General features: G+C 45.7%; 1 protein-coding gene across 1 annotated transcript in view; it reads left to right on the plus strand.

The window, feature by feature from the left end:
• The window catches only part of RNF214 (ring finger protein 214), a 155,795-nt gene that overhangs the window by 39,577 nt on the left and 89,685 nt on the right, over nucleotides 1-26,533 (plus strand). Inside the window, exons 7-8 of the mRNA XM_077456988.1 lie at nucleotides 1,832-1,928; nucleotides 24,244-24,332. Of these exons, the coding sequence (XP_077313114.1) occupies nucleotides 1,832-1,928; nucleotides 24,244-24,332 (186 nt within the window). The remainder of the gene's footprint in view (nucleotides 1-1,831; nucleotides 1,929-24,243; nucleotides 24,333-26,533) is intronic.

Raw genomic sequence — 26,533 nt, forward strand, 5'->3', positions numbered from 1 at the left:
AATTTTCTAAGTAAGCTGTAAAGATCTACTCTGTGTATAATGTGGAAATGGGATTTAAAAAAGAAAAGTAAAAATTTGGCAACATGTTTTTATCTGTAGAAATCCCTACCACTAGTCAGTCCCTGGAATTCATAAAGACTGGCGCAGACAGATTTTGTGAAAGTGGCTCTCCTGTTCTAAAAGCGGTGCAGCATATGCTAAATTCATGTACCTGTCTAGAACTTGTATTTGAATTTGGCGCATGCTGCAGCGCTTTTGGAATGCACACGAGACACTTTCACAAAATTTGTCTGCGCCAGTTTCTCTCTATTTTCCTAAAGGGAGTTGGTCTTAATTAGTTCCACTTTGCTAGGATACTATCTGTAGTTATTTTATTTTGAATTTGGCACATCAATGCCAAATTCAAGAACTACCTGAACCTGGTGCACGAGTCGCTGTTGGAAACAAAAATGAAGATGCTCTATGAATTTTGCACAATTAACAAGAGGCATTAATGCAAGAAAAATTGCACAGCAGCTTTACTAAATTCCCCTCAGTGTGTCTTACCCTTTACATTATTGGTTTGCAGACACCAAGAGTCGATTCACACCAATTGCACCGGAATGCACTGCTGACTGCAGATTAGCATGGGTGTTATCAGTTCTCATTGGCACTCCCACAAATCATGCAAACACAGGTGTGTTCATGGCCTTGCCGTGCAGGAATGCGCAAGCTCAACCTTTTATGGTGTTACCTTGGCTCTAATGGCGCACATGTGGATCACCTGATGGAAAAAGCTCATATACCAGTAACCAGCTTCTGTCTGTGATGAAAACATCTGTCACCATCAATTGATATCTATTCAAAGATTTAAAAGAGAAGTATGGCCAAAGCTTTTTTGGCCATACCTCTCTTGATGGTCACAGGACTGCACTTACTTGTGCTCTCCTGTGACCCAGAATCAGCTAAAGGGGGCTAAGTTCCATTGTCACCTGATGTCACAGAGTCAGTGGGGACAGCTATGCTGCAGCCATAAAGGTGAGTATGTATGTTTTAATGTTTTTCAATTCCCTATCGGTGCAGAATATCTGGCCATCTGAAACAGTATCTGTCATTGTGTGCTGCTTGTAAACACGTCCATCATCCCCCATTTAAGTTCAGAACATTCAGATATTATATATGTACAGTGTCTTGATCATATATACTGTATTTCTCTGTAACTAATGTATATAATATATGTTAACAGAAATTATAGATTGTTATTGACAACTGACAGGCTAGTAGAAAGCACACGACTGCATCCTCTACTTATTTATAGCTGTAAAATATGCCATTGTTATCTTTAAAGTGGTTGTAAACCCTTACAACACACTTTGACCTACAGGTAAGCGTAGATTAAGGCTTACCTGTAGGTCCAAGAAATATCTCCTAAACCTACACGGTTTAGGAGATATTTGCCGAAAGACAGGCACCACTCTCTACGGCGCATTCGCTGTAGACACCGGCGCACTGAGCGCGCCGCCGTCAATGGCGATATGCCGCGCGTGGCGGCTCCCGTGTGCATGCGTGGGAGTGACGTCATTGCGGCTTCGCCGATTGACAGCGGTGGAGCAGCGAGACCCACCGAGAAGATGGATGCTCCGGACTACAGGGGACAGCGGTGACTTCGCTGGCTCCTGTGTCAGGTAAGTGACACATAATGGACTACTATGCGATGCATAGTAGTCCATTATGCTTTACCTTTGCAGGGAATGAAAGAGGAAGTAAACTCATCAGGGTTTACTTCCTCTTTAAGCATTATACAAACTTTATTATATTCCATAATTTATATATAACGTTTTCCAATTGGCAGGGAAGAGTGGGATGCTGAACTGAAGTCATTAAGGATGAAAGAAAATGAGATGACACAGGGTGTGTTGAAGGAACTAGAACGTGCACAAAATGCTGAGGTAAAATATTAATTTCGGAGTTCAGCACAGTTCAGTAGAGCTAATTCCTTTCTTTTGTCTTTAAACACTTGCTTACTGGGCACTTAAACCCCCCTCCTGTCCAGACCAATTTTCAGCTTTCAGTACTGATGCATTGTGAATGACAATTGCACGGTCATACAACACTGTAGCCAAATTAAATTTTTATCATTTGTTATAAATAGAGCTTTGTGGTATTTGATCACCTCTGCGGTTTTTATTTTTTGTTAAAAAAACAAACAAACAAAAGAATTAAAAAGAGAGGACCTTCTGTCTCAAGGTCCGATTCTCCATCCTGCTTTACCATTGCTGGTTTTAACGGCATGGCTATTGAGAGCCAGGTGTTGAGGAACCGGGGTCTGTTGGACTCAGTGATTCCAACTATGTTGAGAGCATGGAAATTTTCTTCTCGAAAGATATATCATACCTGGAAAGCCTACATCTCCATGTGTGAGGAGAAAGGATGGCATCCGCGCTCTTTTTCCATATCTAGGATCCTGCTATTTCTCCAAAAGGCAAATTTCAGCCTTAGCTGTCTTTTTTTCAATGACCCCTGTCATCGCACTCCTTAGTGAGTACCTTCGTTCAGGGGGTACAACATGTAGTCCCTCCGGTGCGTCCACCGTTACCCCCATGGGATTTGAACCTGGTGTTGTTGGTGTTTCAAAAACCGCCGTTTGAAAACACCAGGAAGATTCCCCTGTTGACCCTTTCCCAGAAAGTGGTCTTTCTAGTGGCCATCACATCGGTCAGGAGGGTTTCGGAACTGGCGGCCTTGTCCTGTAAGTCGCCCTATCTGGTTATCCACAGGGATAAGGTGGTATTGCGTCCGCAACCGTCTTTTTTAAGGCTGCTTTGCAGGGTGGGGGGTTGTAGCCTAAGGGACCGCCCCCCTGGGCGGAACTAAGAGTTCTGAGTGTTGTGTTACAACTATGCCTAGTATTCTCCTAGTGATAAGGCTAACAACCCATTTGTTACAGAGAGGAGCTCTTTCGGTCGGTGAATTACAGAGAATAGGATTTTACGGTGAGTACAAAAAAAAATCCTATTTTCTCTAAGCATCTTCCAGGACAGCCCATGAAACGATTAGCCAGAACTTATGTCAGTATTCATGTTTCCTCCTAACAGGGGGTAACATGTTTCCTGGAGTTGGTTTCCCTAGGTCTCATGAGCACGATGTCAGAAACCATGACATCAGACCCGAGACAAAAGTACAGTTAAATCACACTTGTTTATTAATAAAAGTAAAAAGAACATATGTAGTCAAAACATAGCCAAAGTTCAGTAACCGGAATGGATAGTCAGCCAAGCCAGAAGCCAGGGATCAATGTAGTGGAACAGCAAGCAGGATCTGGAGCCAGAAGGGATGTCAGAAAAGCAAGTCTTGAACAGGATCGCAGGAGATCATTTCTGTGATGTGATCAAGGCGAAGGCAGAGCTCTTCTGGACTGGACGGCTTAAGTAGGCAGGACTGATGAGCAAGATGTTGTCAACACCTGAGTAACTGTGGAGAGATGGGAGCTGACAATTAGCCGACAGCTGAGCGGCCAGCTCAGTGAAGGAAGGGCTGAGCCCAGCCCTGACACACTGCTCCTGTGGCATTTTGGGGTGCTATTCCTACCTTCTTCTTAGGTCCCAGAGCGGCACATCCACCAGGGGAGTAGTCTTGTGGCTGCGGTCCCTGATTCTCAGTGCATGGGGATTGCCAGCACCGTGGTGGACGTCGGAGCTTCGGTCCGTGAGCCGCATGGTAGCAGTCGACTGTTCTCTTCCTGTTAAACAGCGTGGCTGGAGTGTGCAGGGGAAGAGCGGAAGCTGCACGTATGAAGGGGCGGAACTTATGCGTTCCAAGCTGGCCCACAGGAAGTACACCGCGGGGTCATTTCCGGGGCTTGTGACTAGAGGTCGACCGATATATCAGCCGGTCGATATATCGGCCGATATTTTTTTAATTAATCGGCATCCGCCGATTGTGCTGTTAATGATGATATCTTCAGCGCGACATGCAAATGACTTCTGTAATAGAAGTCAATGCAAGTTGCCTGAAGACTTCAGTGAAGCAGTCTGCCAAGAAAAGAAATACAATGTTTACACTTCTGAATGAATTCAACTCTGTGTGTATAGGAGTTCTCAACGATTTAAAGACTAAATCTTTTCTGACACTTGATGCTTACAAATAAAAATCCTGTATTTTCTGCTAGAAAATCACTTAGAACCCCCAAAAATTATATATATATTTTTAGCAGAGATCCTAGGGAATAAAACAGCGGTTGTTATTTTATGTCACGTGGTATTTGCGCAGCGGTCTTTCAAACGCAATTTTTTGGGAAAAAATACACTAATGATTTAAAAAAGAAAAAAAACGAAAACGGTAAAGTTAGCCAATTTTTTTTCATCCAAAAGTTTTGATTACCTGTTTTTGTGTATTTAATATTAATAAATAAATATATATATATATATATATATATATATATATATATATATATATATTTTTATCGAAATTCTACATACTGATTGGATGTTTGTGTTGTTTAATAACCGTTTAAATGTAAGAAATTTTCTGTATTACTTAAAGCGGGAGTCCACCGCTCGCTCGTGCCTCCGCCATCTTGGGTATGGGAATCAGGAAATGGAGCCTTTCGGCTTCATTTCCCGGTTCCCTACTGCGCATGTGCGAGCCGCGCGGCGCAATCCGGACGGTCCCCGCTGCCTCTGGGAGCTGTGTGTTTCCCAGCAGGCAGCGGGGCACTTGCTGAAGGGGGCGGGCGCTTGCGGAAAGGGGCGTAACGTACGCCCCTTTCCGCAGAGAGCTAGCCCGGAAGTGGGTGCAGTTACCTGGATTATCCAGGTAACTGCACCCCCCTCCCCCCTGAAAGGTGCCGATTGTGGCGCCGGAGGGGAGGGGGATTCCGATGAGCGGAGGTCCATTTTAGGGTGGACCTCCGCTTTAAGGCTGCTTTCAAACTGGAGCGGGCAGGTGTTGACGGTAAAACGCTGCCAGTTTTAGCGGCGCTTTACCGGCATTTTAGCGGCGCTATTCGGCTGCTAGCGGGCACTTATAATCCAGCTAGCGGCGGAGGAAGGGGTTAAATGTGTCCGTGAAGCTCTGCTGCCAAATCGCATTGCAGGCGCTTTGGCTGCGGTGCCCATTCATTTCAATGGGCAGGAATGGTGGAGGAGCGGTATACACCACTCCAAAGATGCAGCTTGCAGGACTTTTTTTTTTTTAACATCCTGCCAGCGCATCGCCTCAGTGTGAAAGCACTCAGGTTTCCACACAGACTGCAAGGGAGCTGTTTTGCAGGCACTTTACAGGTGCTATTTTTAGCCCAAAAGCACCTGAAAAACGCCCCAGTGTGAAAGGTGTCTAACTGTTAGATTGTATGAGATGAAGGGGAAAAAAATAAATTAAAAAAATCGGCCTAACATATCGGGCCAAAAAAAATCAGCATCATATATCGGCCATCGGCCACGGTAGTAGTAGTAGTTAGTAAGGTTGAATAAAGACACCAGTCCATCCAGTTCAACCTGAGTGAATGTCTACAATTGTCCTTATCCCTGTACATTGCACACTCACATCAGTCCCTACCCTCAAGGAGCTCACAATCCAAGGTCCCCACTCATATACTAGGGCTAATTTTGGATAGAAGGCAATTAACCTACCTGCATGTCTTTGGATTGTGGGAGGAAACCGGAGTACCCGGAGGAAACCCACGCGGGCACAGGGAGAACATGCAAACTCCAGGCAGGTAGTGTCATGGTTGGGATTTGAACCAGCGACCCTTCTTACTGCTAGGTGAGAGTGCTAACCACTTTCTAAATATCGGCATCGGCTAGAGAAAAACCCATATCGGTCGACCTCTACTTGTGACGTCATCAGCGGGCACCGGAGACGCTAGTTCCTGTCTCTAAAAGGTGTGAACAGAGACGCTGGGAAGCTGGTGTTTAAACGAGTGAAACCCCGCAGAGCCAGCGGACCACTACAGGGCCGGGAGGGTCTCCTCTGCAATGCCTGCACAGGCAGCAGAAGCAGGCTCTAACACCAGCACCTCACAGGTAAGTCTGAAGTGTATTTTACTTACTTGCACATCCTGTGAGTGTTCTCCCCCATTTAACCAATAGGGACTAGGTGAAGGGGGCACATTTCTCCTTTTTTCCTGCACGGGGTGTTATGCAGTGTATGTGGCATAAAATTTATTGGGGTCATTTGTTCTCTTGCAGGCCAAGACTCAGGACAAGGCCCAAGCGCAGCCACCAAAAAGGAAATGTGTGGTTTGCGGAAACAAATTGAGCTCCTCATGGAGCAAAGCAGTTTAACCTAGTTAAGGATGACCCGGTAGTCTCCTGTCAGAAAATGCTGACTTCTGTTAGAGATGAGCTTACGTCTATGTTTACCTTGTTTAAAACTCTTATTGACAAGATTCAAGTCCCTTCAGAGGGTCCCTCTCCAATTAGGACTTCAGCCGGTCCTAGTGCTCCATAACAGAGTGCGGTGAGTGAAGACTCTGAGGCTGAAGCCCAGTCTTCTCCGGAAGAATCAGGGTCAGATACAGGGCCCAGGGATAAAGAATCCGCAAGGGGCTTGAGGTATACGTTATTGGAAGATGTAGATGACTTATTAACGGCTATCTATATGACACTTGATATAGAAGAGGAGAGGGTACAATTGTATAAACATGACCTTATGTACAAAGGTTTGCATAAGAAAAAGGCTATTTTTTTGCCGTGCATAGTTCCTTTCTTGATACTAATTGAGCTGGAGTGGGAAAATCCAGAAAGAAAACCTTTCTTTTACAATAACCTTAAAAGAAGGTTTCCATTTGTAGAGGACACAGCGCAGCCATGGAACAACGATCCTAAGTTAGAAGCACCTCTTTCAAAAGTTTAAAAAAACTCTGACCTAGGGTTTGACGCTTAGGGATCCGATGGCTAAAAGAGGAGATATCCTTCTCCACAGAGCCTGGGACTCAGCCATTGGGAATCTTAAACCAGCAACTTCTACTTGTGTAACCAGAAATTTAAAAGTGTAGTTGACATAGATACAAACAACCTTGTTGGCAGGTACCTCTAGAGAGCAGATTCTGAAATCTTTTCCTCTCTTCTTTCGTGCAGGGGGGTTTTTGGCTGATTCTTTCGCAGAGTGGGAAAGAATGACAGCTAGGAGCTAGGCCTTAGTGAATTCGGCTAGAAGAAGCCTATGGCTTAAAACCTGGTCAAGTGACTCTGTCTCAAAGTTGCGCCTATGTGATCTTCTCTTAACAGGCGATCATCTTTTTGGCCCTGGTCTGCAAGAGGTGCTGGAACGCACGGCCGATAGAAAAAAGGCCTTTTCAGAGAATAAGAAAAAGCCGACAGCCAGAACGTTTTTTTTCGTTGCCAAAGAAGGCAGCAAGGTCCTAGAGAAAGGGACAATAGGCCCAAAAAACATTGGGCAGGGCACAAGGGGAGAGGTAGAGGGGACATCTTGTTTAAACCTCCTCAACAACCCGCCAAGTCACAGTGACTCGTGTCTCCCAGTGGGAGGAATATTGAGGGCTTTTCTCCCACAGTGGGCAGCAATCGCCTCAAGTCCATTCATCCTGGACCTGGTGACCAATGGGTATAGGCTCGAATTTTCTTGCCAGCCACCAGAGAGATTATTGGTCAGCTTCCCTCCCCAAGATTGGGTAAAAGCGAGGGCCCTGGGTCTCCAAATTGGAGACTTGTTAGATAAAAAGGTCCTGATCCTGGTTCCCCGGTTGAATCAGGGCAAGGGATTTTATTCCCATATATTTCTCATCAGAAACCTGTCAGGAAAATATCGACTAATCCTGAACCTCGATCTCTAAACTGTTCGATCAGGTACAAGCACTTTTGCATGGAGACGGTGTTCTCAATCAAAAACCTGCTTTACCCGAACAGCTTCATGGTCACTTTGGATTTGAGGGATGCCTATCTGCACATCCCTATCCCCATCCAGCCTTCCAAAGATTCTTGAGACTAGCAGTCAAGATGGGAACAGAGATTTGGCACTTTCAATTTCAATCCCTCCCCTTCGGTCTGTCTTCAGCCCCACACAAAGGTGTTGGGGAGGCACTGGCTCCGCTAAGGTTAAAGGCGATGACTATTATCCCATACCTGGATGACCTTCTAGTGGTGGCGGAGTTATACCAAAAGTTATTGGTGGATCTCCAGTCTGTACAGGACTTCCTTCAATCTCTAGGCTGGTTAATTAACAAAGAGAAGTCTTCCTTAATTCCGGCCCAGAAAGTGACATATCCGGGGTACGAATTTTGCTCAGTAGACCAAAAAGTTTTTCTCCCGCAGGAAAAGGTCTCAAAAATGATGCAAACAATGTCAGCCTTACAGACCAATCAGTCGATCTCACTGAGAGAGGTTTCAAGAGCAGTGGGCTTGATGATCTCTTGCTTTTCTGCAGTGCCATGGGCAAGATTTCATCAACGCCCATTACAGCTGTCAATGGAATCAATGGTCTTGTTACCCTCCAGGATAAAAAGAAGCTTGTGGTGGGGGAGGACACACCTGCACCTAACAAGAGGTCTACCATGGTCCATTCCTATATCCCAGAGGATCACAACAGATGCAAGTTCCTGTGGATGGGGAGCCCTTATCAGCAACACAATGGCACAGGGAGAATGGTCCTCAAGGGAAGCAAGAGTTTCATTGAATCAGAGAGAGCTTCTAGCGGTTTAGAGAGCCTTGAACGCATTTCAGTCAGAAATCGGGGGTGACAATCTCAAGATTCTATCTAACAATATTGCTAAGGTTGCTTACCTCAACTAAGGGAAGTACGAGGAACGGGATATTTCAATCTATCACCCAGGAGATTTTATCATGGGCAGAAGTGAATCTAGCCTCAATTACAGCAGTGCACCTGAAGGGGACACAAAACTGTCTGGCAGATTATAGCTCAGCTGCTACCGGGTATGTCGAGACAATTGGTCCCTTCATCCTAAAATCTTTGCGAGTCTCATCGATAGATGGGGATGTCCCGAAGTGGACCTGTTCGTAGATCAGAACAATTGCAAGACAGAGAAGTTCTTTTTTCTGAACCCAGCAGATCGATCATTGGGGATCGATGCTCTGGCGAATCTGTGGCAATTCGCCCTCTGTTATGCCTTCCCTCTGATCGGGCTAATTCCGGAAGTCCTCCGGAAGTTTCTTCTAAAAGAAACAGATCTTATCCTAATAGCCCCTTTCTGGCCCAAGAGGCCATGGTTTTCCCTGTTACGGACTCTAGTCTCAGAGCCTCCACGGAGTCTTCTAAAGAAAGAAGACTTATTATCGCAGGGTTCAGTGTCACACCTACAGGTGGTTTTCTGAAGCTTGATGGCCTTATCACTGAACGAAAGATACTAAGCGCCCAGGGGTTCTCTGACAAAGTAGTCAAGACCCTGGTAAATTGCAGAAAACCACTGGAGCCATATATTCCAAGGTGTGAAAGAAATTTAACTCACGGTTATCTGAAAATCAAAGATTAACTCATGATGTTCATTACATTTTGGAATTTTTTTCAAAAGGGTGTCGACAAACATGCGCCGTAGACAGCGGTGCCTGTCTTTTTGTAAATATCTCCTAAACTGTGTAGGTTTAGGACAGGGGTAGGAAACCTTTTTTGGCTGAGAGAGCCATGAATGCCACCTCCCCCACTGTAATGTCCACGTCGTCTCCCCCCACTGTAATGTCCACGTCGTCTCCCCCCACTGTAATGTCCACATCGTCTCCCCCCACTGTAATGTCCACGTCGTCTCCCCCCACTGTAATGTCCACGTCGTCTCCCCCCCACTGTAATGTCCACGTCGTCTCCCCCCCACTGTAATGTCCACGTCGTCTCCCCCCCACTGTAATGTCCACGTCGTCTCCCCCCCACTGTAATGTCCACGTCGTCTCCCCCCCACTGTAATGTCCACGTCGTCTCCCCCCCACTGTAATGTCCACGTCGTCTCCCCCCCACTGTAATGTCCACGTCGTCTCCCCCCACTGTAATGTCCACATCGTTTCCCCCCACTGTAATATCCACGTCTCCCCCACTGTAATATCCACGTCTCCCCCACTGTAATATCCACATCTCCCTCACTGTAATATCCACATCTCCCCCACTGTAATTTCCACGTCGTCTCTCCCCACCACTGTAATGTCCACGTCTCCCCCACTGTAATGTCCACGTCGTCTCTCCCCACTGTAATGTCCACATCGTTTCCCCCCCCCCACTGTAATGTCCACGTCTCCCACACTGTAATGTCCACGTCGTCTCCCCCCCAGTGTAATGTCCATGTCGTCTCCCCCCACTGTAATGTCCATGTCGTCTCCCCCCACTGTAATGTCCATGTCGTCTCCCCCCACTGTAATGTCCATGTCGTCTCCCCCCACTGTAATATGCACATCTCCCCCACTGAAATATGTACTTGTCCCTATGTCTGACTCTGCTTGTTTACCACTAGCAGACAGATCCAGGGAGCAGATGAGGTGGGCGGTGATGATGACGTCAGCATGCCGCTCACCTAGGCCGCCGCCGGGTGTACCAAGATTGCCGCTGCTCCGGAGCTAGGCCGAAGCCGCGGCCTTTCCTATGGGCTCAAATCAGTGGATCGGCACACCACGTGATCCGCGGATTGAGATGGGAGAGCCAGATGTAGCCATCAAAAGAGCCACATCTGGCTCACGAGCCATAAGTTCCCGACCCCTGGGATAGTACATAGTAAGGTTGAATAAAGACACCAGTCCATCCAGTTCAACCTGAGTGAGTGTCTACAATTGTCCCTATCCCTGTACCTCACACACTCACATTGGTCCCTACCCTCAAGGAGCCCACAATCCAAGGTCCCCATTCATGTACTAGGGCCAATTTGATCCATCAGCAGCTTCTCCCAGGACATCCCATTGATAGCCTTATCCGCCTGAAAATGAGGTAGAGGCTTAAATAGCCCCACAGCCACCACCACCCCTGTTCTGAATGTGAATCGGCTGTGTGTAGCTGGCTTCCTTTCCGATTACCAAACGTGGCCCCCTGGGCAGTGGACACAGCGAGCTCCATATAGGTATGTTATCTTTTGTGGGGTTCAGTCATTGGGGATATAAGTGTAATATTCCTTTGTCCCATTAGTCCCTCCTTCAGAATAGATCTTACTTTATTTTATTTGTTTGTTGGTGCTCTTCCTTCCAGATTTTCTGCTTTTGGGGTCTCAGTACATATGGTATTTTTTCAGCTGTATCTGGGTCTACAGATTTCAGCTGAGTTTGGTGTGATTGGGGATTGTAGCCCCTTACAATACTCGGTACCTCTTTTTCATCCTTATCAATTTTAAATTGTAGCATTAAACCATGTGGACATGGTGTTTGGGGGACTGTATGCGATAGTATAATTTTTTTTTTTTTTTTTAATCAATGTGGATAGTACAGGGGCTCAATCCGTGGATCAGCACACCACGCGATCCACGGATTGAGAGGGGAGATCCAGATGTAACCATCAAAAGAGCCACATCTGGCTCACGAGCCATAGGTTCCTGACCCCTGGTTTAGGAGATATTTCTTGGACCTACAAGTAAGCCTTAATCTAGGCTTACCTGTAGGTCAAAGTGGTATGTAAGGGTTTACAACCACTTTAAGTCTGGGCTCTGACTAAGCCATGCAAGGACATTCATTTTTTTCTCCTTCAACCACTGTATTGTCATTTTTGTTGTGTGTAAATCTTCTTCCCATTGACAACTTTCTGGCAGAGGGCTGCAGATTTTCCTCAAAAATGCGATGGTATTTTGCTCCATCCTATTTTCTTTTATCCTGACAACTGCTCCAGTCCCTGCTGCAGAGAAACACCCCCTAATAATTCAATTTTAGCCCCATAATATGGATAGAAGTAGTCATAGATGATTATCCATATCCCTTTTTCTTCTCTCTCAATTGAGATATTGACATATGAGAATTTATTAGTAGTATAAATATTATATATAAACTAGTCTGTGACTACACATTATTTAAGTACAGGGGTGGGGTTGGAGCCCATATCAATTTCTTTTTTGGATATTTTTGGTATGTTGGTTAGTGGAGGGCTCCCACACCAGGGGAATCAAGTAAAGTGCGCTAACCTTGTGGGCTCCATAATGATTTCCTGTGTGACAACTACAAACCTACCAAAACATTGCCATCCACTTACACTGACAAGCCAGGCAAGGAGAGCATTAAAGTGATTTTAAAGTCTCGTAATAAAAAAATAAAATAAAAAATAACAAACATGTTATACTTGGTTTTGCACAGAGCATCCCTGATCCTCCTCTTCTCTGGTCCCTGTTTGCTGCTCCTGGCCCCTCCCTCCTATCAAGTGCCACCTCAGCCAGCAGCTTCCTATTGTGGCACTGGAGTCGAGTCAGAGCTCCATGTGTCCATTCAGACATGGAGCTCCGACCCGGGCCTGCCCCCTCTCTCCACTGATTGGCTAACTGACTTTGATTGACAGCTACAGAAGCCAATGGTGCCATTGCTGTGTCTTAGCCAATCAGGAGGAGTTTCCTGGAGGGCTTAGACATTCGTGGACATCACTGGAGAGAGATGGGGCTCAGATAAGTAATTAGGGCGATGCTGGGGAGGCTGCTACACACATAATTTTTTTATCGTACATCACGGGGCACAGAGCCATAGTTATTAACTATATGGGTGTATAGGCACCTTCAGGTGATGGACACTGGCACACCCAATACAGGAAGTTAACTCCCTATATAACCCCTCCTCCTACCAGGAGTACCTCAGTTTTTTCGCCAGTGACTAAGGTCACGCGTGAAGGTGTGCTTGGAGGAGCTCCACTGGAGAGACCCTTACTAGATTTAAATGGCCTTCACAGACCGGATCCATCCAAGGTGCCACTGAGACCAAGGTGGATGGTAACCGGGCCTCATATTAGAAGAACAAGGTTTTGCCTGTAACACCTCTCCTTGTAGGGCTGGACCCCGGGACCCAGTGCTTTGGTCATGCTCACATTACCTAATGTTTTTCCTGGCAGGGTGCTATACAGGTCCAAGGGAATGGAACCCCGATAAAAAGGGACCCGGTCCTTGAAGGTTTGTTAAACAGCCCACTGTGATGGGTGTAGGTTGGATCTGTCTGTCATCAGCAGTATCCTACGGCAAGGGTAGGGGAAGAAGCCTAGGAACTGTGAAAAGTCCACCTATGGTTTTTCTTTCTTGGGGAAAAGATGTTATCATGCCCTAAATCTCCACTAAAGGGAGTAAATGCACATACCTTAATTTGTTGTCTTCATTTCAGCTCAGTGTCTGTCTGTGTGTGGGTTCAGCAGCAGCTTGTCACAGCGGGGATTCCTCATGGAGGTAAAGAGATCTACAAGAGCAGTCCCTCCTCAGCTGAACAGTGAGGAGAGCAAGCTGGTTGTTCACCTGGGACACAGGAGTGGTGTAAGGGCTGCATATGGGCATTCCCAATAGAGGAAAGGACATCTTTTACCAGCGCTAGGCTGAACTTTTATTAGCCACATTCTATTGTCAGACTATTGTTCAGCAATTAGTGCATTTAAATAGTACCTCTGCTTTGTGCTTAGGACTATGCCTCCCAAAAAGGACAGCACAAAAACCTCAAAGATGCCAAAAACATCGCCCCCAGGTGCTGGGAACTCCAGTCGTGCCTCCACACTGTCATTTTCTCCTGAAATACCAGAAGTGGCAAGTCAGGGTGAGTCACTGGAACCGATTGGTGTTGCAGCTGCTTCTCATATCTCAGCCCCTGTATACGTGATTGAAGATGCCTTTTCCTCCGGCCTGATAGGGCCAGAGGAAAGATTAGCGGCTTTAATCGCATCCTCCATTCAAAGGGATAGGAAGCATGGTAGATCCCCCTCCCCCACCTCAGACCCTTTACCAAGGGAACAGAGGGTTGAGGATGAGGTTTTACCCTCAGGTGATCAGAAGGAAAGACAAACCGATGACTCCTCTGTGGAGGAAACAGTGGATGAACCCTTTTCAGCCTCGCAATCTGAGAAATTGCTGGTACAATCTCTTACGGAAATGGTTTGTTCCGCTTTCAAACTACCCCTAACGGAATCAGCTGAAAATTCAGTTTCTTCTTTGGGTTACTTAAAACCTCCACAGGCTTTGCATGCATTTCTTGTTCCTGTATTACTAGAACAGCTTAGCCGGCAGTTGCTGCAATAGGCATTTGTCAATCCCTAAAGGACCAGTTTAGACAGGCCCTTAAGGAGGTTCCTGTACAACAAGCCCGGGATTTGGCCAAACTACCAAGAGCATTATGTTTTGCCACAGATGCTAGGGTTGTCCAGATACCACTTTTTTAAGGCCGAGTACCAGCACCGATACTTTTTTTTCAAGTACTCGCCGATACTGATTATTTTTTTAATGTCACGTGACAGTTTGACTAATGGTTACTGAAAGGTGGCACTGATAGATGGCACTGACTGATTGACACTGATAGGCATCACTTATGGGCACTGATAGGTAGCACTGAAAAGTGGCTGGCACTGATAGGTGACACTTATGGGCACTGACAGATCAGCACTGATAGATGGCACTGATAAATGGCACTGACTCATAGATGGCACTGATAAATGACACTGACTGATAGATGCCACTAACAGACGGCACTTATGAGCACTGTTAGTTGGCACTGATGTCACTTATGGGGGCTGTGAGATGGCACGGATAGATGGCACTGATAGGCGGCACTTATGGGTACTGATAGGCGACACTAATGGGCAGGCACTGGTGGGCTCTGAAATGCAGCAATGATTGGCAATTTCATAATAAATTACATGAATGATGAGAGGAGAGGAAGGATTTTGCAATGCTATATGGCATTTGTAGTCAGAGTCTTCACTTGGAAATGCGATAATACTAACTACCAAGACCTGAGGTGTGCCTTGGCCTGGCTGGACAGTATGCCTAAAAGAGGGCAAAAAGAGACACAAAGCAGGTGTGATGTGAAAGGTACTAAGAAGGGCCAGCAACAACCAGTCCAGAAAATGCGAATGCCCGGATGACTACAGAAAAGGGGTTTACATATGTAGCTGCTAAAACAGAGGATCTCCAGCGCCCCCATGAACCTGATGATAAAGAATGGACCCCCTGTGCAGACTTATGAAAGTTGCCTCCAATCCAGACGAATATCCAAAAAAGGAGTTTAGGATTCGTGCCTAGTCTGGCAAGTAACCTGGACATGAGAACGAACTGTTTGTGGTGAGATGATGCATGGGGAGAGGGTGAAAGAGCAGACCCAAGGAATAAGCAGAGAAGGACAAATATTTTAATCCAACACCGTTGCTGTGGTACAGTAATATAGCCCCAAACCCCTGGCTTATTCATCTATTCTAATAAAGGGGAAGTTGTAAGTGTGGCAAAAGAAAACTGCCTAGAGCACTAACTGGGAACTGTGCCAAGGCTAGGAGATAGGAAGACTGAAACGCCACAAAAACTTGGCCGGTAACTCATAGCCGTGCCAAAGAGAACATCTCCGGCTTCCCTGAATACCCTTGATGGCTTAGAGAGGGTGAGCTGAAAAAAATTGACAGACTGACAGGAGTTTGTAGGTCCTGAAATGCTGGTCACCTGATGGATACTTGATAGTGTTGGTAGATGAGGCCAAATTGCCGAAGCAATATGCAGCGAAAGCCGGCGACATGAACCCGTGAAACCTTCCCACTTTTGGTAGAAGCCCTCAGAATACACTGGATAAAGAACCATTGGCCAAATCGATCACCTGAAACTAAGCTTGCCCCCAGTTCTACGTGCCACTGTGAAGAAATTCCAACATCACCTGCAGGCGTACTGAGAAGAGCAGAAGCTTCAGCTGACACCTCTGCACAAGCCGAGTGGGCAAGGATCCCCTCCATCCTGACTGACAATTGTAACATGGATGTAAGAGCGCATTGAGTACCTCATGAAACTGGGTTCAAGAAAGGTGCTGCGCTGGTGGATGGAAGAGGTTGGGACAGAGTTGGGAATAGCCACCTAAAAATACTGCCCCCCCCCCTCCCAGCTGAGGCCGGGAAAGGGGTAAACCAGCGATAAATCTCGGCTATGAGTTTGGTATGGTCCCACCCCTTAATGATGGGGTGCTACCATGCACTGAACCCCCATGCGGCAGTGGAGGGATGAATGTGAATTGGCCGCTTCCGACGCGCACGACAAGCCCTGACATAAGGAAACACTATTAGAGATTTGAGAACAGACAACCATCCTACGAAACACAACACCCCTAAGTACCTGACAAGTATGAGGGTGTAGGTGCAGAAATTACAAGACCAACAGCACGTGAATGTGAATCTAATGACGACCCAACCCTAGTGTATGTAGTGAGCGAGCCCGAGTAACCTGCAGCGCCAAGATAGGTAAATAAAAACGATTACTCAGGGCTGAGGTACCCACAGATCGTGGGTACTAGTAGTAAAGGTGTAATGGTGAACATGCATGTATGACGTATGGTATACGGGCAAGAAGATTGTGGGCCGACAATTTAAAAATGAAACCTCAGCCTGTATGGGTCCGTAGACGTAACAGACCCTGGATGTGAGCCCTAGCTAACAGACATGCTACAAACAAAATGCTACGACGGGAATGTTGCGAACGAAAAGCTATGACAGAACAATCGAGACAGATAGCAAACAAATCCTCAGGGCTAGTGTACCCACAGACCGTGGCAGGTAGACGTACAAATGTAATGAAATGCGTGCACCGTATAGCGAGAAGATTGTGGGACGACAATCCATTTGAAAACGAAACCTCAGCCTGTATGGGTTCGTAGGTGGGACAGACCCTGCATGTGAGCCCTGGCTAACAGAAATGCTACGAACAATATACTATGACAGGAATGCTACAAACGAAATGCAACGACAGAAAAAACAGACAGGTAGCAAACAAACCCTCTGGGCTAGTGTACCCACAGACCATGGTGGGTAGATATACAAGTGTAATGAAATGAGCATGCATCGTATGACGTATGGTATACGGGTAAGAAGATTGTGGGATGACAATCAATTAAAATGAAACCTCAGCCCGTATGGATCCATAGATGTGGCAGATCCTTGATGTGAGCACTAGCTAACAGAAATGCTACAACCGGAAATGCTACGAATGAAATGCTACAAATGTAAATTGCTATGACAGGAAATTTACGACAGAATGCTACGAACAAAACAGGAAAATGCAATGAAATGAAATGAAATGCTATGACAGAAAAATGCTACAAATTAAATGCTACGATAGGAAAATGCTATGACGGGAATTCTATGAATGAAATGCTACAAAAGGAAAATGCTACGAATGAAATGCTGCGACAGGAAAATGTAACGACTGGAAAAAGCTGCGACAGGAAAAACGTCAGAATGCTACGAGCGAAAAGCTACGACGACAGAAATGCTATGAAGGAAAGCTATGATAGAACACACTAACGACAGACCCATTATGAGAGAACACGCTGCTTGACCGAGCTGTTGACAGAACACGGTAATGATAGAACTGCTATGACAGAAACAAGCTAACGACAGAAGCCCTATGCCAGAAACCACTCTGGCCGAAACCGCTAAGACGGAAACACGCCAAGAAACACGCTGCTGACAGAACCGCTATGACAGAACATTCTGCTGACCGAGCTGTGTAGTAGAACATGCTAATGACAAAACTGCAATGACAGAAAATGCTGCTTGACCGAGCTGTTGTGACAAAACACGCCAATAACAGAAACTATGACAAACATGCTAATAACAGAAACCGCTACTGACTCAACATGAAATGACAGACACACTAATGACAGAGCCACTACGGTAGGACATGTGACTGACGGGTAAGCAGCCCCTGCCCATCCAATAAGCAGCTACCCCCCTGAGGTAAGCAGCTACCCCCCTGAGCATGGGAAAAGTGAGCAGGCAACCCTAATTTATGATGCACACAAACTTTCAGCAGGTATGATTATGTAATAACTGTACACGTGTGCTGGCCAGGACAGAGAGCCGCCAGACACAGAGGGACAGTGTCAGGAGGACCCCGATTGACAGCAGAGCAGACCGAGCACAGAAGCCCCCCCCCCCCCAAATGGAGATCGGCTGAATGCATACCATGCCAGGGAGCCGGATTCCCCCCTGTGAAGCCATGTCTGCACAGGACAGGGGAGTCAGCGGGCGTCCGTATCCCCCCCCTCCACCGACAGAACACCAAGAGAGGTGGGCGGGCGGCCCCCCGTGGAACCAGATCTGTACAAAAAGAGAGGAGCTGGCGGGCGGCTGAATAACCTTCCCCCCCCCCGCGTGATGATCGAGGTGATGAGAAGATGGGCGGGCAGACTCCCTGGTAGTGCCCGACGTGAGCCTGAGAGCAACCACTAGCAGTCGACCGGCTCTCAGCAAGGACCCGGAAGTGACGTGTGTCGGCGTGACCCAGAAATGAGCCGACGAGGGATCGGATGGAGGAGAAGGGATATAAAGCCCTCAGACGCCTACAAATTTTGACTAGCCTGCAGCCAGCCTTCTAACATAGCATTGCAAAATCCTTCCTTGCCTCTCATCATTCATGTCATTTAATATTTAGTAAGTATGCTGTGATGCCCATATTGGTACACCTTGCAATTGGCAGCAGTAAGCCAGCAGCGGACATCTTGTTACACCCAGCCCGAACTATATGGGCTGGCTGTAACGATGTGTCCACTGCTGGTTTACTGCAGCCGGATGTACCAAGATGGGCGTTGTGAAGTTTACCCTCCAATAGAGACACGGAACGTCACTTCCTGTACTGAATGTGACGGCTCTGGTCACTGTTTTGGACGGAATATTCGGAGGCGCCCTGCACCCCTGCCCAGCCAGCTTAACCCCGTGTTCAACTGCTGTCAGACTGATCTCGACTCCACCTGCCAAATTCCGGTTCCAGATATCGGATCTGGCATCGGGAGCATTTGGTATCAGTTCCGATACTAGTATCCGTATCAGGACAATCCTAATAGATCCCATTAAAGACTCTATTCATCAGGCGTCCCGCCTTGTGCTTGTGCTAGTGCACATGCGTAGGATCCTGTGGTTGAAAAATCCAAAGCACCATGCAAAAGACTCCTGACTAGTTTTCCTTTTCATAGGCATCGGCTATTTGGGGATGAATTGGACAAATACATCCAAAAGATTTCAAGTGGGAAAAGTACTCTTTTGCCAGTCAAGAGAAGGAATTAACGCCCCTTCATTCAAGCGGGCTCTTTCTCTAGCGCCAGGGGCATCCGCCTCTAGGCAGTCGCGATGGCCTCCACCAACAGAATCTAGAGGAAAGCCTCCGGGTTAGGCCCAGGCACAAAAGAAGTCCTGGGGGCGGAAACCTGCAAAACAGAATTCTAAATCCTCATTATGAAGGGTGCCCCCGCTCACCAGGGTTGGGGGAAAGACTTGTGCCATTCTCAGAAATCTGGCAAGAGGAAATTCAGGACGGATGGGTCATCTCCACAGTAGCTCTAGGGTACAAACTGGAATTTTGGGAGTTTCCACCACCCCTTTTTTAGGTCAAATGTTCCCAAAGATCCAGAGAAAAGGTAATCTGTTTCGGGCATTAGACCGATTACTGGCTCAGGGGATAATCATGCAAATCCCCACAGAAGAGCAAGGTTTGGACTTTTATTCAAACCTCTTTATGGTACCAAAACCGAATGGAGATGTCAGACCCATTCTAGATTGAAAGAATCTAAATCAGTTCCTGAAGATCCACTCTTTTCGCATGGAGTCGATAAGGTCAATGGTTTCTATCCTACAAGGAGGAGAACTTCTGGTGTCTATTGACATCAGGGATGCATATCTGCATGTTCCGATATTTCCCACTCACCAAAGGTTTCTGCAGTTCGAGGTAGAACAGCATTATTTTCAGTTTGTAGTCTTGCCTTTCGGGCTGGCTACAGCACACCAGGTGTTTAAAAAAAGTTCTGGCTCCACCTCTAGCCAGGTTAAGGGCGCAGAGCATAACAGTCTTGGCGTACCTGGATGATCTCTTGCTAATAGACCAGTCGGTGGCCCGTTTTGGAGCAAAGCGTGCGTATTACATCCAAATACCTGGAAGATCTGGGCTGGATTCTTAACCGAGAGAAGTCTTACTTAAAACCGCTAAAAAGGCTGGAGTAGTTGGGTCTGATCATAGACACAGCCCAGAAAAGGGTGTTCTTGCCTCAGGCAAAGATCAACGCCATAAGAGAGCTAGTGCAGATGCTCAGGTTGAAAAGCGGTCCTTTTGCATGAGGTTTTTAGGAAAGATGGTGGCTTTATTCGAAGCAATTCCCTATGCCCAGTTCCATTCAAGACTTGCAAAACGGTATCCTGTCTGCTTGGAACAAAACGCTTCAAGTTCTAGATTTGCCAAGAAGGCTGTCCTCAAGGGTGTCCCAGAGCCTCAGTTGGTGGTTAGTAACCCAGAATCCGCTGAAAGGAAAGTCTTTCAGACCAGTGATCTGGAAGGTGGTAACAACAAGGCGTGCTATAAAAGACAAGTGTCCTGGGACAATGTCCAAGAACTGAAGGAACCTTGCCTATCAACATCCTAGAGATTAGGGCAGCACGTCTGGCTCTGAAGGCCTGGACATTCAGGTTACGAGGTTGTCCTGTCAGGATCCAATCCGACAATGCCACTACTGTGGTTTATATCAATCATCAAGGGGACACCAAGAGTCTCGCAGCACAGAGGGAGGTGAACCATATCCTAACTTGGGCAGAAAGGAATGTTCCGTGCCTATCAGCAGTTTTCATTCTGGGAGTAAGAGACTTGGCAGGCGGACTTCTTGAGCTGCCAGCAGTTGCTCCTGGGGGAATGGTCCCTTCACCCCGAAATTTTTCTGGCTGTTTGCCAAAAATGGGGGACTCCAGACGTAGATCTTCTGGCGTCCAGATTCAACATGAAGTTGGGCAACTTCGTGTCCGGGGCAAGGGATCCACTCGCATGCGGAACATATGCGTTGGTGACCCCGTGGGATCAGTTCTCGCTGAATTATGCACTTCCCCCTATTCAGTTGCTGCCATGACTTCTTTTCAGGATCAAGCTGGTAAGAAAGCTGGTAATTCTTGTAGCCCCAGCATGGCCCAGAAGGTCCCGGTATGCAGAAATTGTAAAGATGGCAGTGGGGGATCCATGGTCCCTTCCACTACGTCTAGATCTACTCTCACGGGCCGATATTCTATTCTACCTTACAAACTCTAAATGTAACGGTTTAGCTATTGAAGCCCACATTCTGAAGAAACATGGGCTATCCAGGCCAGTTATCTCTACCTTGATTATTGCAAGGAAGCCAGCTTTCTGAGTCATATATTATAGAGTCTGGAGGGCTTATGTTTCCTGGTGTGAATCCAAGGGTTGGCACCCTCAGAAATATAGCGTAGGCAGAATTCTTGCCTTTCTATAGTTAGGGTAGAGTACTATTAAGGGCCAACTATTATACTAGTACTATTATCGGTCTTATTTCAAAGACAGCTTGCTTTGCATTCTTTGGTCCGGGGTTTTATGCAGGGGGTGAGGCAGCTTAATCCACCAGTTAGATCACCTTTGAATCCTTGGGACTTGAATTTAGTTTTGTCGGTGTTGCAAAAACAGCCCTTTGAACCGATACATCATACTCCCTTAGTCCTTCTGACAAGGAAGTTAGTATTCTTAGTTGCTATATCCTCAGCAAGGAGGGTTTCAGAATTGGCTGCTCTTTCTTGTAAAGAGCCATATTTGATTTTTTACGAGGACAGGGTCGTGTTGCGTCGTCCTCCAAATTTTCTGCCTAAAGTGGTTTCAGGTTTTCACCTGAACCAAGATATTTTCCTACCATCATTTTTTCCAAAACCATGTTCTAGGGAAGAGAAGTAACTACATTGTCTTGATGTGGTAAGAGCAGTCAAGGTCCTATATGTGCTTCCAGAGGACCCTAGGAAAGGTCAGACAGCGGCTAGATCCACTATTTCTAAGTGGATTCGGCAAGTTATAATTCAGGCTTATGGTTTAAAAAGGTAAAATTCTGCTTTTTCAAGTCAAGGCGCACTCTACCAGAGCAATTGGTGCTTCTTGGGCAGTGCATCACCAGGCCTCCATGGCTTAGATCTGTAAGTCTGCAACATGGTCTTCAGTGCATACATTCACCAGGTTTTATCAGGTGGAAGTAAAAAGGCATGAGGATATCGCCTTTGGGCGCAGTGCGCTGGAGGCAGCAGTATAGGTCATTAAGTCTGGGTGCTCCATGTGGGTTGTGTCTTCCTCCCCTTAAATAGCATAGCTATGGGACATCCCATATAGTTAATAACTATGGCTCTGTGTCCCGTGATGTACGATAAAGAAAATAGTATTTTTATAACAGCTTACCTGTAAAATTATTTTCTTGGAGTACATCACGGGACACAGAGGTCCCTCCCCCATTTAGGATTTGGGTATTGCTTTGCTACAAAACTGAGGTACTCCTGGTAGGAGGAGGGGTTATATAAGGAGTGACCTTCCTTTATTGGATGTGCCAGTGTCAATCACCTGAAGGTGCCTATATACCCATATAGTTAATAACTATGGCCCTGTGTCCCGTGATGTACTCCAAGAAAAGGATTTTACAGGTAAGCTGTTAAAAAAATCCTATTTTTTTTTATCTTAATGTATAGAATCCATTAAGATAAAAAACTTCTGCCTTTAAGACTCCTTTAATCAGTGAAGCAGCCAAGTGGCCCATGGTAACTCTGAAGGAGCTGCAGAGATCAACAGCTCAGGTGGGAGAATCTGTCCACAGGACAACTATTAGTCGTGTACTCCACAAATTTGGCCTTTATGGAAGAGTGGCAAGAAGAAAGCCATTGTTGAAAGAAAGCCGTAAGAAGTCCAATTTGCAGTTTGTGAGAAGCTATATGGTGGAAACAGCAAACATGTGGAAGAAGGTGCTCTGTTAAGATGAGACCAAAATTTAACTTTTTGGCCTAAAATCAAAACGCTATGTGTGGCAGAAAACTAACACTACACATCGCCCTGAAAAAAACCATCCCCACCATGAAACATGGTGGTGGCAGCATCGTGTTGTGAGGGTGCCTTTCTTCAGCAGGGACAGGGAAGCTGGTCATAGTTGATGGGAAAAATAAATGGAGCCAAATACAGAGCAATCTCAGAAGAAAACCGGTTAAGTGGAGTACACACTAAGAAAATCAGGTGAATTATGGTCCGATTTTACTCATTGTTTCACAGCAAATCGGAACCAATGAATTCTCGTACGACACAGGTTTTTTTTTTGTTTTGTTTTTTTGGTTTATTGTTTCTGATCATGCGCAATCTTTTGTTTCTGATTTTTCTCCTACGAAAATGGTGCGCATTTAACGAAAATTGTTTGTTCTGTTCCCGTATAAGCACATTTTTGTCGCTTGTCCCTTTGGAAATGTTAATTCAGAAGGTCAGAATTGGCTGTTTTCATGTATATATATAAAATTCTTGCTGCAATTCCAAATTGAGCTAAAATTATGTCAAAATACTCAATGTACTTTTAGGTATCATTCATTGTTAATGGTACCCCAAATGCAGTTAGCAGACATGCATTTTGATGCACATTTTGTCATTTGTCAAATACGATATCAGCGTGTCAGCATGTCAAAATCCGCAAAAAACTGTCCATTTGGCTTTTTGGGGCTTTTTAATGCGCATGTTTCCAGTCTTATATGTAGTTTTTATAGTCTTTGGCCATTTACTGCAATTATTTCCCATACCCTGAGCATCTCCTTTTACATAAAATAGATTTGGTTCAACTGAACAGAATCTCCTTTTATATGTCCACAGTCTGAAAGTCTTCAGTAGCATAACATACTCCCAATAATGATTGAGGCCTTTTATAGAATGCATGGGCTGCACTTTTGGCCCCTTATATCTAGTAGTTTTGCCACCACTCAACTAGAAGGTAACAGTACAGGTATCTCTAAATAATGTTCTATTGCAGGGATATGCAATTAGCGGACCTCCAGCTGTTGCAAAACTACAAGTCCCATCATGCCCCTGCCTGGGTGTCATGTTTGTGGCTTTCAGAGTCTTGTTATGCCTCATGGGAATTGTAGTTCTGCAACAGCTGGAGGTCCGCTAATTGCATACCTGTTCTATTGGCTAATGTTGATCAATGCACTTTTTTATATTATGTAGATTGGCAGTTTCAATCCCAATTTGCATACGGGTTGTTTTTACTGTTAGAGCGGTAAGGATGTGGAACTACATGGACTAATGTCCTTCTACAACCTTACCAACCATGTATGTAATTATTTTTACTTCTATATAGATGAATATTAGCAGTAAATGAAAACCTTATATTTTAAATAAAGTAGTGTGTTTAACCTCCAGTCTTATATTTTAAGGTGCTTTCACTGGAGAGCCGGAGAGAATTATTGCTGATATCTTTAGATGAAGCAGAAAAGGATGCAGAAGTAACTTTATCCTACCTTAGGTAAGTAAGTAACTCATGGCATATCAAAAAGAAATGGTAGCAAGCACCTCAAAGCATTGAACACTAACAATCATAGCTAAAAGAGAAAATGGTGATCACTTTGTTTAGTTTATGGTTACCAATGGGAGCCAACTTTCACTGCAGATAAATTCATTTCACAGAACTCATCCCTTCCAGTCAGGAAACAGTACCTAATTAAAGACTATTTCTAACATTTTAATAAAAAAAATAGCATGTTCCAGGCAAACAAACAAAAAAAACCTTTTGTCCTCTTATGTATCCAGTGCATTTATTCCTTTTAATCAGGAAATGGTACTTAATTTAAGATTATTTCCAACGTTTTATTAAAACACAGCTTGCCCCAGGCAAACAAAAAAACCCTTTAGTAAGTTCACTTATGTTTTCATTTAAAATACGTGAATTTTAAAAATACAATTTATTTTAACTGCCTGATATCTATGTATATGTTACTTTTCTTAAACAACCAATGCAATAGTATTGTTAATTTAGCCTGTTTTCAGAAACTGGAAAATGTAGGGGTAAAGGTTGGGTAACTTACAAGAGGAATAAAGCCTGAGTGCGCTGATACTTTTTTTCAATAGTCCAATGTGAAAAACTGGGGGAGACTTACTAAAACTTACTAAAACTGGAGAGTTCAAAATCTGGTTTAGCTCTGCATACAAACTAATCCACTTCCAGGTTTTATTGACAAAGCTTAACCACTTACAGACCGCCCACCATGTATTTGTTGCTATTTTGACGTTAAATACCATCGTTATGGCAGCAGCTAGCATAACCCCGGTATTTTTTGCTCAAGCAGTGGATGCGTTCCTTCTGGTAGTACCTCTGCTTTGTGCATCAGGCTATGGTCAGAAAAACACCTAAAAAAAGGGCTTTAGAAAGACTTCTACAGCCACAAAGAAACCTAAAATCCAAAAAGATGGCATCATCCCCTGAGAGTGAAATGGCTGGTCAGAATGAGCCATTAAAGACGTCGGGTGTTGCAGCTGCTCTTAACACTGCAGCCCCTGTATATATATTACTGAAGAGGTTTTTTCCTCAACCATTTTAGGCTTGGAACAAAAGATTGATGCGTTAATTTCATCCTAGAGTGGGACTAAGCCTGACAGGTCCCCTTCCATTACCCAGGACCCTCAAACTGAGGAACAGGGGGCAAGAAATGACTAATTTCTCTCGGGGGACCAGAAGGAGGCTGATGACTCCTCTTCTGAAGAGTCAAATAGGGATTTATCAGGTTCGCAATCTGTACAATCTCTCACTGAATTGGTCCGCTCCAGTTTAATGAGATATGGGGGATTCCAGCAATTGACGCTGCTATATCCTCTGTGAATAAAAACTCGACTTGTCTGGTAGACAATGCTCAAATGCTGAAGGATCCAATGGATAAGAAGTTGGAATTCCTATTTAAAAACAATATTCTTCTTTCGTTCATTGACGGACACAGCTCCTTTAAATCTTGACTGTAGGGTTATCACGCCACCTTCAGGAGAGGACTAGGCAGAACATGTAACACATATAAAAACAGCAAAACTGCATAGCTCCACCCAGGGGGCAGTCCCTCTGGCTATAACCCCTCAGCCTGCTTCCTGCAGCTTGTTTTTTTCTGCCTAGTGAAGGAGAAGGACCTAGGCTCCCTGAAGGGACCATTAGTCCTTGGCATTTTTGAATTTTTCTGCAAGATTTTGATCCTTTGATCTTCTATCAACAGCCGGCTGGGTGACAGGTTGGATAATGTAGATCCTTGTAGTCTCCCCAGCCTGGCCATTAAGCGTGGGTTGGCCAACACATGCCCCTACTGCTCCAGGGGCAGCCAGTGCGCTATATGCTCTGGGGCACACATATGACCTACTGCTGTCCGTGTCACAGCGTGCCATGGCCAGCAGCCACCCTGTACTGCTCAGGCGATGGGTCTGTGGTGGAATGCCTCCAGCTATTCTGACAGCTCTTCCTGCCTTGACAGGATAGAGCAGCTGGGGCATTCCCTGGGAGGTCGATTAGGGGGTCTCTCACTCTCCCTTTTCACTCACCATATCCCTGTTTTTCCCTCCTCTCCCTGCAGGGGACGCTGCATGACTGGGCATGAGGTGCGGTGTATGTACCTGGGCCAGGGGGTCCTCCGGGGGGTCTCTGTAAATTGGCAGGGGCTGCGCTGGCTGTTTGAGCCCGTGTGTTGTTTTTTC

The sequence above is a fragment of the Lithobates pipiens genome, unplaced genomic scaffold, assembly GCF_037356315.1.
Source record: "Lithobates pipiens isolate NorthernLeopardFrog02 unplaced genomic scaffold, aLitPip1_a1.2 Scaffold_27, whole genome shotgun sequence".
NCBI lineage: Eukaryota > Metazoa > Chordata > Amphibia > Anura > Ranidae > Lithobates > Lithobates pipiens.